At 39.3% G+C, this 13,605-nt stretch overlaps 1 protein-coding gene across 1 annotated transcript in view; it reads right to left on the bottom strand.

Annotated features, from left to right (window-relative positions):
• Window positions 1-13,605, bottom strand: part of HSF5 (heat shock transcription factor 5) — a gene marked incomplete at both ends in the record, with an annotated part of 47,074 nt that overhangs the window by 7,879 nt on the left and 25,590 nt on the right. Inside the window, 2 exons of the mRNA XM_080712935.1 lie at window positions 6,310-6,484; window positions 9,947-10,468. Coding sequence (XP_080569061.1) covers window positions 6,310-6,484; window positions 9,947-10,468 — 697 coding nt within the window. The remainder of the gene's footprint in view (window positions 1-6,309; window positions 6,485-9,946; window positions 10,469-13,605) is intronic.

Raw genomic sequence — 13,605 nt, 5'->3', positions numbered from 1 at the left:
GAATTTGTCATGATTTATCTAGTTTCCAACAGTCAGACATTCATGCTTTCCCAAGTTTTTGCTATTAAAATGACACTATTATGAATTCTCTTGAATATCTCTGGAAATACATATATTTCAGTGGAGACATTTTTAGGAGTTAAGTTCTTGAGTAAAAGTACCTGTGTATCTTGGTCATAGACAATACCAAAAGGCTATAGAAATTTACATTCCAATTACAGTGTATAAGACATTATTGCTTCCTTATATCTTTTTTCTCCAGTAATGAAAACTGCATATAGTTGGGGTGTCTACTGTTGAGTTACATCCCCAGCCCTTTTTATTTTTTATTTTGAGACAAGGTCTTCCCAAGTTCCCCAGGCTGGCCTTGAACTTGTGATCCTCCTGCCTCAGTTTCCTAAGAGGTGGCTTGGATTATAGGTATATGTCATCATGCTTGGCTTCCCTACACCTTTACCAAGCCTGATATTATTAACAGTTAAAGTTTTGCAAGTTAGATCAGAAAAAATTAAAGTGGTTGATTTAACTTGCATTCCTCTGTTTAACATCGTTTTATTTACTTAGTCATGTTTATTACTTCTGAATTAATATTAATATTTTATTTTTTCTTGGATTACCTTTTTCTTATTAATTTTTGGAACTTTTTGTGTTTATGAATGTAATTACTTATAATTTACATGGTAAATATTTTCTCATACATTTGACAAAGACTTTATAGCTAGCTGTCTTTTAATATTAATTATTTCTTTACATCATGTTATTATCTTATTATTGTATTATTCCTTGTGGTGCTGGGAATTGAATCAAAGGACTTGTGCATGCTAAGCAAGCACTCAACACTGAGCTAAATCCCATATTATGGTAATTTACTTATTTATTTATGGTACTGGGAATTGAACCTAGGGGGCTCTATTACTGAACTACAACCCTGGTCATTTTTATTTATTTTTTATTTTGAGACAAAGTCTTGTTAAGTTGCCCAGAATGGCCTTGACCTTGTGATTTTCCTGCATCAGACTTCCAAATTTTGAGATTACAGGTATGAGCCACCACACCCAACTTCTATGGTAGCGCATGCGTGTGTGTGTGAGTGTGTGTGGTGTGTAAGTTACTGGGTACTGAATTCAGAAGCATTCTGCCTCTGAGCTACACCCCCAGCCCTATTTTATTTTGAAACAGGGTCACTGAGTTGCAGAGGGTGCTGAGCTGCTGAGGCTGGCTGCGAACCTGTGACCCTCTTATCTTATCCTCTCAAATACTAGAATTACATGAGTGTATCACCATGCTCAGTTTATTGTTGTTGTTGCTGCTGTTATTATTAGTGTTATTGTTGTTATTGTGATACTGGGGATTGAACCCAGGGCATTCTACCTCTGAGCTACAATCCCAGCCCTATTTTAGTTTTGTTTTTGTTTGTTTGTTTGTTTGTTTTGTTTTTGAAACAGGGTCTCACTAAGTTGCAGAGTACCTCACTAAGTTACTGAGGCTAGCCTGAAACCTGCAATCCTCCTGTCTCAGCCCTACCAGTACTGGGATTATATGTGCCACCATGCCTGACTACTATGATATTATTTTAAACAGGTAAGTAGCCTTCAGCTAAAGACTGTATTTCCAAGCTTCCCTGCAGCTAGAACTTGGTCCATGAACATATGTGATAATTATGTACATAAAAGGAAGGAAGAGATATTTATAGCAGCCTGCTGACATGTAAATAGAGTGGGGAACCACCTTAAAGCATGTTAATACCTGAGGGCTAGTAGAAAAAACTGAAGCTGCTGCATCAGCTCTAGAGAGCTTACACTCAAGACTATACAGTAAGGGAAAAATAAATTCCTATCTTGTTTAAGCCACTGTGGTTTTTGTTTTGTTTTGATGGTGCTGGCAATTGAACCCAGGGCCTCATGCACTCTACCACTGAGCTACATCTGCCTCAAAACCCCAACTTGAAGAAGTATTAAGAAGTACCTTGAAAAGAGAGTCTTAAACTTTTTTCAAGTACATTTTTTGTGAATGTGTATGGTAGTGGGAATTGAACCAAGGGGATTCTACCACTGATTTATATCCCAGACGCCCATAAACTTTTTTTTTAAAAAAAAAATAGGGTCTAAATGCCAGGCGTGGTGGCGCACACTTGTAATCCCCGCACTTGGGAGGCAGAGACAGGAGGATGGCGCAGGTTCGAAGCCAGCCGCGTGCGCTGGCTTAGGAGACCCTGTTTCCAAATAAAAATGTAAAAATAGGTCTGGGAGTGTAGCCCGGAGGTAGAAGGGCTTCCAGGAACCCCAGTACCACCAAAAAATAAAAATAAAAAATAAAAAATAAATAGGGTCTAAATTACTGTGGGCTGGCCTTGAACTCAGCCTCCCAAGTACTGGGATTATAGGTATATGCCAAACTCAAGCACCTCTTTTAGGAATCTCTGAAAGCTGGTGTGGTGGTACATGCCTGTATCCCAACTCCTCAGTGGCTGAAGGAAGGGGGATTGCAAATCTGAGGCTAGTCTGGGCAACTTAGCAAGACCCTGTCACAAAACAAAATATAAGGAATGGGGATGTAGTTCAGTGGAGGGTGCTTGACAAAACAAAAACTCTGAAAGACAATGGTAGAGAGTTCTATGGCAGAGATCTAACTAGTAGTGCCATTGCCTTCCCAGCTGAACCCACTCTTTCAGATAATCTCAATATAGATATCATTAGGTTGAAGGGAGAAAATGAGCAAAATATAGTAAGTCAAACACTAGACTTTTCAGGCTTAGAGATACCTAAATGAGAACTCTTGCTGTTGTAACTCTCACATGGAGGCAAACAAAGAAGATATATACCAGCCGGGCATGGTGGCGCATGCTTGTAATCCCTGCGCTTGGGAGGCTGAGACAGGAGGATCACACAGGTTCGAAGCCAGCCTCAGCTACGTAGTAAGGTTCTCAGCAACTTAGTGTGACCCTGTTTCAAAATAAAATATAAAATAGGTCTGGGAGTATAGGCCGAAAGTAGAAAGCCACTGGGTTCTATCCCCAGTACCACCAAAAAAAAAAAAAAAAAAAAGATATATACCAACTTTTTTGTTTGTTTTGCAGCCTCAGAGGAGGCACGTACCAATTTTTTTTTTTTTTTTTTTTTTTTTTTTTTTTTTTTTGCTTTTTTATGGTATTAGAGATTGAACTCAGGGGTGTTTTACAACCGAGCTATATCCCTATCCCATTTTTATTTTTATTTTGAGCCAGGGTCTTGCTAAATTGTGTAGATAGGATCCACCTGCCTTGGCTTCTCAAGACCTGCGATTACAAGGTGAGTGCCCAGATCTAAGGAGTTTTTGTTCTTTAATGGATTAAAACTGTCTGAGTATTAATAAGCTGGGTCTGCTAAGATGTGTGATCACTCAACCCTTAAAGTAATCCTCAGACCCTTTAGTTTTAGCCTAGTAGAAAAGAAGCAACAAAAACTGGGTCATTCCAAAAGAAAAAGCCTGTTTCCTGAGGACCACTTCAGATGAGACTATGAAGGATAATGAACAAGTTAAGATCTTTCTTGGACAGGAAAGACAGAAATGACAGTCTCCTGGTCTTTAAAACAATGATAATCCCTTTATCAAGTTTTTTGGTATGGTATAAAAACAGATACATAGCCAGGGGTGGTGGCACACACTTGTAATCCCAGCATTTGGGAGGTTGAGACAGGAGGATAGCAGGTTCGTGGACAGCCTCAGCTACTTAGGCCCTCTGCAACTTAGTGAGACCCTGTTTCAAAATAAAGAATAAAAAATTGGGCTGAAGTTGTAGCTTGGAGGTAGAATGCCCCTGGGTTCTATCCTCCAATACTGCCCCCCCCCAAAAGAAGCAACTATTAGTTCCTGACCTTTTCTCTTCCTTTTTTAAAAATTTTAAATCTATACATTTATTTTTTATATTTTTTTATTGGTGCATTGTATTTATACATCATAATGGGGTAAAAAACTTGTGTAGGCATAAATGCACACATCACCCAGCCAGCCCCCACTCAGTCCCCACCTCACTCCCTCCCCATCCCTCCCTCCCATGCTTGGTTTAGTGGTTGACTTCGATATGAATAAGTACATCATGCGCTTGAAAGCGTTTCCCTCTCCCACCTCCCATCCCTTCAGTTAGGCTGTCTTATTTGCTCCTCTATAGGATCTCTTTTTTCACCTGGAGTTCCTCCTAAGACCCCATTCACCCTAGCTTCCACATATTAGGGAAAGCATCCGATTCCTTACTTTTTGTGACTGACTAATCTCATTTAGCATAATGTCCTCAAGATCTGTCCATTTCCCTGAAAATACCGCAATTGTATTTTTTTTTTTAATGGCTGAGTAAAATTCCATTGTGTACATATCCCATAGTTTTGTATGACCTTTTTTCTTCTAAATTATCTTTCAGGCTTATGCCAAAGGTTTAAATATCATCAGTGATGAGAAATTTTCATCTTTAAATATGGACTGGAAAGTATACTCAACTAAAATTGTGCACACTGAGATTAGTAAATGAGTGATCAAGATACTTTTCAGTCTACAAGATGTTTTGGAGAAAGAATCCTGATTCTGAGCAGCATCTTGATCATATCACTATTAGTTTATTTTTTGGAGAAATTCTTGACACTTAAATAATTTTTATAGGTTAAAATAATTCTGTGACCTGATTAATTCTGTATGCATTGCAGGCCTCTGACATATAATTTAAAATATTAAAACTGTCCACTTCAGATTTTAATTGACTAGATTTTAGATCAGATTAAAAAATGTCTTGTTTTGTTTTGGTACTGGGAATTGAACCCAGAAATGTTCTGCCACAGAGCTAGATCCCCAGCCCTTTTAAAAATTTTTTATTTTTGTTTTTTATTTTTTGGTATTGAAGGTTGAACCCAGGGGCATTCTACCTCCAAGCTATACCTTTGGCTCTATTTTATTTTTTATTTTAAAACAAGGTCTTGTTAAGTTGCTGAGGCTAGCCTTGAACCTGCACTCTTCCCGTCTCAGCTGCCTAAATACTGGGATGGTAGGTATGTGCTACCATACCTGGCTTAAATTTTATTTGTGACAGAGCCTCACTAAGTTACCCAAGCCACCCTCAAATCTGAGATCCTTCTATTTCAGTCTCCTAAGTAGCTGGGATTACAGATGTGCACTATCATGCACAGGTAAGAAACATGTATTATTTGAAAAAAATGTAAATTTGTCAATTCCCTACCAAGAGGAAAATCAAAGTCAGACAAGATGGTGTGCACCTGTGATCCCAGATAACCGGCCAGGCCAGGAGGATCACTTGAGTCAAGTTTAAGGCCAGCCTGGGCAATACACTAAGATCCCACTTCAGAAAAGAAAAACGTAGAAACAACTATACGTATCCCAATCACTCATTCTAGGTTCCTCTAAATCATAAGAAAAAAATCCCACTGATATAGAATCATACTTTTCACTATATTTATAATGTGCTCAGGATGATGTCTTTAATGTCCATCTCATTTTCTCATTACAACATAAGAGCATACTCTTAGTCTTGTAGTCTATTTTTTTTTAATTGAACCCAGGCAAATTCTACCTCTGAGCTACACCCCAGCTCTATTTTCTATTCTTTACTTTGAAACAGAGTCTAAGTTTCTAAGGTCCTGCTAAGTAGCTGAGGCTGGACTTGTGATACTCCTGCCTCAGCCTCCCCAAATACTAAGATTACAAGCGTGCACCACCATGCCCAGCTCCTATAGTCTATTAAGTGAAAAGCACATCTATAATCAATCACAAAATCTTTTGCATCTTAAGACAGCTATTAAATCAGTCTTTATCTTACCTTCAAGTTAACCTAAATCCCTTTGCTTTTTTTATTACACACACACACACACACACACACACACACACACACACACACACACACATTTTTCAGTATTGAGGATTGAACCTAGAGAGGCATTCTACCTCCAAGCTACATGCTCAGCCCTATTTTTTATTCTTTTATTTATTTATTTATTTGGTACTAGGGGTGGAACCCAGGGGCTTTTCTACCTCCGGGCTATACTCCCAGACCTATTTTATACTTTATTTGGAAACAGGGTCTCACTAAGTAGCTGAGACTGGCTTCGAACCTGTGTGATTAGGAAAATAACTATTACATACTTTACAAGAATAATTAAGATAGTTAAAATTATGCTTATATAATTACAGCAATGTGACAGGCATAATAAAATTATGAATAATAAATGAATACCCACAAAATTGTCATTCATATATTAATTCTATACCATAGTTCCACTTCTAGCATCCTAGAGCTATAAATTCCAGAGCTTAAACCTATATAATCCTTACCAGGGGACTTTCCTTGTTGTGAGCTGCTTCTTCTCTCTCTGTATCTGGCTGGAGTGGATAAACCTGTGTCTTTACTAGGCTTGCTAGCAGGCCCCATTTCTGAAATGAGGAATCCCATCTGTTCTGAAGGTAAGATATTCTCTGGATTGGTCTGGCATTTTATACTGGCATCCGCCTAAAATATCAAACCCATTTATTGTTATGAGATTTCCCCAAAAATATCTACTAAAGTTAGTATATTTCATCGGAAAGGTTCTATTATAAAAATCTGATCTAGCCAGGCGTGGTGGCGCACACTTATAATCCCCGCGCTTGGGAGGCGGAGACAGGAGGATCATGCAGGTTCAAAGCCAGTCTCGCTGGCTTAAGAGACCCTGTTTCCAAATAAAAATATAAAAATAGGTCTGGGAGTATAGCCCGGAGGTAGAAGGGTTTCCAGGAACCCCAGTACCACCAAAAATAAAAAATAAATAAATAAAAATCTGATCTAAGCTGGGCATGGTGGTACATGCTTGTAATCTTGTAATGCAGTACTTGGAAGGCTAGGACAGGAGGATTGTAGGTTTGAGGACAGCCTGAGTAAGTAGTGAGACTCAGTGACCTGGTGAGACCATGTTCCAAAATAAAAAAAAATAAAGTAAAATAGGGCTGGGGGCATAGCTCGGAGATAGAAGTTCCCTGAATTCAATCTCCATTACCTCAAATAAACAAAATAAAAACCTGATCTAGCCGGGCATGGTGGCGCATGCTTGTAATCTCCGTGCTTGGGAGGCGGAGACAGGAGGATGGCGCAGGTTCGAAGCAAGCTGAGCTGGCTTAAGAGACCCTGTTTCCAAATAAAAAAGTATAAAATAGGTCTGGGAGTGTAGCCCAGAGGTAGAAGGGCTTCCAGGAACCCCAGTACCACACACACACACACACACACACAAAAAAAAAAAAAAAAAAAAAAAAACCAAAACCCTGATCTAGCCAGGTATGGTGATATATGCCTGCAATTCCAGGTACTTGGGAGGCTCAGGCCTGGGCAACTCAGTAGAACCTGTCTCAAAATAAAAAGGGCTGGGATGTAGCTCAGTAATAGAATACCTCTGAGTTCAACCCCAAGTACCACAAAACAAACAAACAAAAAACATGATCCATACCTGAAAGGCTGAGACAGGAAGACCACAAGTTTGAGGCCAATGTGCCCAAAGTTAGTGAGATACTGTTTCAAAATAAAATAGGAAGCCAGATGCAGTGGTACATACTTGTGACCCCAGTAATTGGGAGGCTGAGACAGGAGGTTCACTGGTCAGCCCCAGCAATTTAGAAAGACCCTATTTCAAAAAAAAAAAAAAAAAAAGGACTGGGGGAGTAGCCTGGAGGTAGAATGTCCTTGGGTTCTATCAGCAGTATAAAAATAAAATAAAATAAAATAAAATAAAATAGGGATGAGGGCATAGCTCAGAGGTAGAAATGCTCCTAGGTTCAATCTCTAGCACAAAAAATAAAACAAACCAAAAAAGGACATGATTCAGTGAACATGCTTATCTTTTCATTCTTATGAATAGCACTTTTAATTTTGTTATTTTAAATATTCAATAGTTCAATGTACATTTTGACATACTCAAACCAATGAAATATATAGGGCTAAAACATTTACTTATAGTCAAATGAAATTTACAATGAAGCTTTTTGATTTTTTAACTTACAAAAGTAAGATATTTTAAACATGATTAGCTAAGACCCCTATCATTTTCCAATGAGCATTATGTTCCATCAGATAATGCCATTGGATGGCATTAATGGGGCATGTACACTATTCTACTAAATTTATATTCTGTGTCTTAGAGTTTACCAAAATTGTGTAAGCCTTAGCCCCTATAAAATCTCTTTTTTGTTTGACAAATGAGTTTCTTTCTTGTATTCCTAAATCTTTTTGGAGTGTTAAATCACTTGTCAAGGTGTCCAGCTTCTAAAAGAAGCTTTATAAAAAACAAAACTATAAGCTGTGCATCATGGTGCACATTTGTAATGTCAATAGTTGGGAAAGTGAGATAGGAGGATCACAGGTTCGAGGACAGCCTCAGCAAGTAGTGAAACTCTCATTAACCTAGCAAGACCTTGTTTCAAAATAAAAATAAATCCAGGCATGGTGGCACACACTTGTAATCCCAGCATTTGGGAGTCTAAGACAGGAGGATCATGGTTCATGGCCATCCTCAGCTACTTAGTGAGGTCCTTTGCAACTCAGTAAGACCTGGTTTAAAAATAAAATATAAAATAAAAAAAGGGCTGGAGGTGTAGCTCGGAGGTAGAATGCCCTTGGGTTCCATCCCCAGAACCGCGCAAAAAAAAAAAAAAAAAAAAAAAAAAAAGTAAAAGTAAAATAATATAAAATAAAAAATAGGGCTGGGAGTATAGCTTAGAGGTGGAAGGTCCTGGATTCAATTCTCAGTGCCACAACAAACAAACAAATAAATAAACCAAAAAAACCTATATAATGAAGCAAAGGTAAAAGTTAGAAACAGCTTTCAAGCCAACTGTGGTGGCACATGCTTGTAATCTCAGTACTTGGGAGGCTGAGACAGGAGAACCCCAGGTTTGAGGTCAGCCTCAGCTACTTAGTGAGGCCCTCCACAACTTAGTGAGACCCTGTTTCAAAATAAAGAATAGAAAATAGGGCTGTAGTTTAGAGGTAGAATGTCTCTGGGTTCTATCCCCAGTACCACACACACACAAAAGAAACATACCACTCAAGAACTGTTATGTTAAAATATATTAAAGAAAAAGTAACTATGTAATCTAAAATTTTTAATGTGCATTATAGTCTCACATCACAATGTAAACCATGACATACATCCACACAGCAGTTGGTGCCCCTCATTGATTTTTTTTTTTTTTTGGGCGGTTATGGGGATGGAACCCAGGGGTACTGGACTTCCGAGCTACACCCTCTGCCCTATTTTTTTTAATTAATTTTGAAACAGGGTCTCACTGAGTTGCAGAGGGCCTCACTAAGTAGCTGAGGCTGGCTTCAAACCTGTGCGATCCTCCTGTCTCAGCCTCTCAAGCACGGGGATTACAAATGTGCGCCACCACGTCCGGCCCCCTCATGGAATTTTAAGGTAGGAAGTCCAATATTCCAGATGTGACTACAAAGGAACAAAGTCAAACTCTGTTTTCTTTTCTTTTTTTTCTTTTTTTTTTTTTGTGGTACTGGGGTTCCTGGAAGCCCTTCTACCTCCGGGCTACACTCCCAGACCTATTTTTACATTTTATATTTGGAAACAGGATCTCCTAAGCCAGCGCGCGCGGCTGGCTTCGAACCTGCACGACCCTCCTGTCTCTGCCTCCCAAGTGCGGGGATTACAAGCGTGCGCCACCACGCCCGGCAAAACAAACTCTGTTTTCTATATAAGGATATATTTAAAACAGTGGGCCTATTTTTGCTGAATTTACATCATCATCTTAACACTTAATATAACACATCTCAACAGTCAGGCTCAAAAAGGACAGAAAATTGAAAGAAATCTTGGAACATTTCAATCAAAAACTGTAGCTAAAAAAAGGTTGCCCCCAAAACTCCAGAAGCATCTTTAGCAAGAAGCAGTTTATACTTTGAGCTTTATTAAAATTGTTTTGTTTGCCCCCTTACCTGTTGTGTGTTGAATGGTAGCCCTTCCTGCACAAATACTACTGAGGATGAAGATGTATTATGATTTAGCTGTTCCTTCAGTTTGACATGAGCTTGCTGGTTGGCCGCAGGTTCCTGCATTGTGCTATTTTCCACAGGCTGAGCTGTGTGGATGGTATAGATGTACTCAGGTGACTGTGGTAGAGAGCAGGTAATTGCTTGTTCTGTTCCAACCACAAAAGATGTAATATCTGAGCCTACAGGAGTAAGTGGCTCCAGCTGGCTAGCCTGACTTGTGGAAGTTAGACTGCTGTTGTTTGAATTAGCTAGGATATGCTGGCCTCTGTTAGATTGAGATGTTGGGCACTGATTCTCAACAGGCTCCACCTTTACCATCTCCAGTTTAGGGGAGGAATGCAACTCATCTACAATCTGAAAGACTGCCTCTAGGTTTACTTCTGTCTTTTTATTTTCATCAGTCGTACTGCAAGGCCAATTAGAAGGCAGAAATTCAACTGGATAGGAAGATTGCATTGGAGGATTCTGGGAAAAGAGAAAATAGGACTGTTTGGATAGAAAATCAAATATGAGATTAAAGAGGAAAGTAACACATTTAGGCTTATTAATTCTAAGCATAAATAGCTCAAACTTAAAACTCACTAAGAAAACATGAATGTTAATCTACTTTTCAACAATGGTAGCTTCAAACGTACTATTAACACTTATTTACCATCTACTATATGTCAACCACTACACTAAGTTTAATATTGAAGTAGACCACTAATTCCCAGGGTTACAAAAAGAATACAAAAATCAAGCCAGGAGTAGTGGTGCACAACTGTAATCCCAGTACTTGGGAGGCTGAGATAGGAGCATTGCAGGTTCCCGGCCAGACTCAGCTACTTAGTGAGACCCTATGCAATTTAGTGAGACCTTGCTTCAAAATAAAGAATAAAAAATAGGGCTGGAGTGTAGCTCGGAGGTAGAATGCACCTGGGTTCAAAGGTTCAAACCCACTACACACACACACACACACACACACACACACACACTACAAAAATAAAAAAGTTACAGTATCCAAATATCTATTTGCTGATTAAATGTCTATATAGCAAATTCTTCCATAAAGGCTTATAAGTAATTATCACTTTCACTTATTATATACTGTTTGAGCAGTGCAATAAGGAAATTTCAAGCACAGGACATCACAAACCCACCATTCCTTCTATAGATTCAAGGGAAGGCACTGATACTCTGTCCCAAATGATCTGGGAAAAACTGGATGGAATATCAAATGTTCTTTGGTTCCTGAGATTACTTTTAAATATAAAGAAATAGACCAGAATAGCTATCACTTTTAGATTTATATCTTTTTTTTTTTGTGGTACTGGGGTTCCTGGAAGCCCTTCTACCTCCGGGCTACACTCCCAGACCTATTTTTACATTTTTATTTGGAAACAGGGTCTCCTAAGCCAGCGTGCGCGGCTGGCTTCGAACCTGCGCGATCCTCCTGTCTCTGCCTCCCAAGCGTGGGGATTACAAGGGTGCGCCACCACGCCCGGCTTAGATTTATATCTTTAAGATATGTTCCCTTTAATATAGTGTTTTGTATAGAATAGATATTCGATGTATTTACTACCACAGATTATAAACAAAATAGACAGCGCTCAGGAGGCTGAGACGAGAGGATCGCACAAGTTTGAACCCAGCCTCAGCTACTTAGTGAGGCTCTCAGCAACTTAGAGAGACCCTGTTTTCAAATAAATTATAAAAATAGGACTAGGAGTGTAGCCTAGAGGTAGAAAGCCCCTGGGTTCCAACCCCCAGTACAAAAAAAACCAAACAAACATAAAAAAGATCTCTGAATAAATAAAATATGTGTTTCTGTTCTCAACTGTACTGCAACAATGATGCCAATGAATTTTAGAAGGTGACTTATGCCAGTTAAGTAATATAAATTCAAATACTATAAGCATCAAGCCCAAAGCACCATTGATTTCTTAGATTTAGTTTTGTTTTTGTTTTGTTTGTTGTTTATGTGTGGTATTAGAGATTAAACCCAGGGGCATTCTACCTCCAAGCTATGCCACCAGCCCCATTGTTTATTCTTTATTTTTTAAACAGGGTCTCACTAAGTTGCAGAGGGCCTAAGTAGCTGAGGCTGCCCACCAATCTATGATCCTCCTGTCTCAGCCTCCCACATACTGGGATTACTAGTGTGCACCACCACACCTGGTTTAGATTCAGTTCTTAGTATGTGCCAAGGACAAGCAAAGTGCTTTATATACTGAGGTTATATATATATATATATATATATATATATATATATATATATATATATAACTACTATATTACTACTATATATATACTACTATATATAGTAGTATATATATATGTATATATAATTTTTTTTTTACAGTACTGGGGATGGAATGCAGGGGTACTGTATCTCCGAGCTACACTCCCAGCCCTAGTTTTCAGTCTTTTTATTTTTGAAACAGGGTCTCGCTGAGTTGCAAAGGGCCTCACCAAGTAGCTGAGGCTGTCTGAAAACTGCGATTTTCCAGTCTCCGCCTCCCGAATGCTGGGATTACAAGTATGTGCCACTACGCCCAGTTTTTTGAGTTTTTTGTTTTGTTTGTTTTTTGGTATTGGGGATTGAACCTAGGTGCATTCTATCAGCCCTATTTTTTTATTCTTTATTTTGAAACAAGGTCTCACTACGTTGGGGAGGGCCTAAGCATCTGAGGGCTTTCCTTGAACCCTTGCTCTTCCTTTCTCAAACTCTCAAATACTGGGATTACAAGAGTGTACCACCATGCCCAGCTATTGAGATTCTTAATTTACTCGAATGCCAATGAAATTACAGAATGAAATTTTAAGTTTAGGTTTCCCTGTGCCCCACCATGCCCGGCTTAATAAATTCTTATTGGTGCATTGTAGTCTCACAGCATAATGTCTGGAGTGATAGGGACATACATGCACACAGCACTCAGTCAGTTTGCCTCTGGCTCCCTCCCCATTCCTTCTCCTTCCCCACATGACTGAGATTGATACTGGATTGAAATGAAGTGTTTCCTCCATTAATTCTCCCCTCCCCAGAACCCCTCCATTGCCCCACTTGGGTTTCTTCTACATTATCTAAAGTCCCTCTTGTATCCTGATTACCTCCTTTGGGACTGGCTAATCTCTTTGATTAACATAATGCTCTCCAAGGCCAGGTGTGGGGGGTCACGACTGTAATCCCAGCATTTGGGAGGCTGAAACGGGAGGATCATAGTTCACAGACAGCCTCAGCTACTTAGTGAGGTCCTATGCAACTCAGAAAGACCCTGAGTTTCAAAATAAAGAATAGCCGGGCGTGGTGGCACAGGCTTGTAATCCCTGCGCTTGGGAGGCTGAGACAGGAGGATCGCACAGGTTCGAAGCCAGCCTCAGCTACTTAGTTAGGCTCTCAGCAACTTAGTGAGACCCTGTTTCCAAATAAAATATAAAGTAGGTCTGGTTGTATAACCCGGGGGTAGAAAAGCCCTTGGGTTCTACCCCCAGTACCACAAAAAAAGGAAAAGAGAATAAAAAATAGAGCTAGAGGTATAGCTTGGAGGTAGAATGCCCCTGAGTTCCATCCCCAGTACTGAAAAAAAAAAAAAGAAAAAGAAAAAATGTTCTCCAGGTTCATC

This window comes from Muscardinus avellanarius (assembly GCF_963383645.1).
Source record: "Muscardinus avellanarius genome assembly, chromosome: 16".
Classification (NCBI taxonomy): Eukaryota; Metazoa; Chordata; class Mammalia; order Rodentia; family Gliridae; genus Muscardinus; species Muscardinus avellanarius.
Note: the sequence above shows the minus strand (reverse complement) of the source record. Positions and strands in the feature narration are given on the sequence as shown.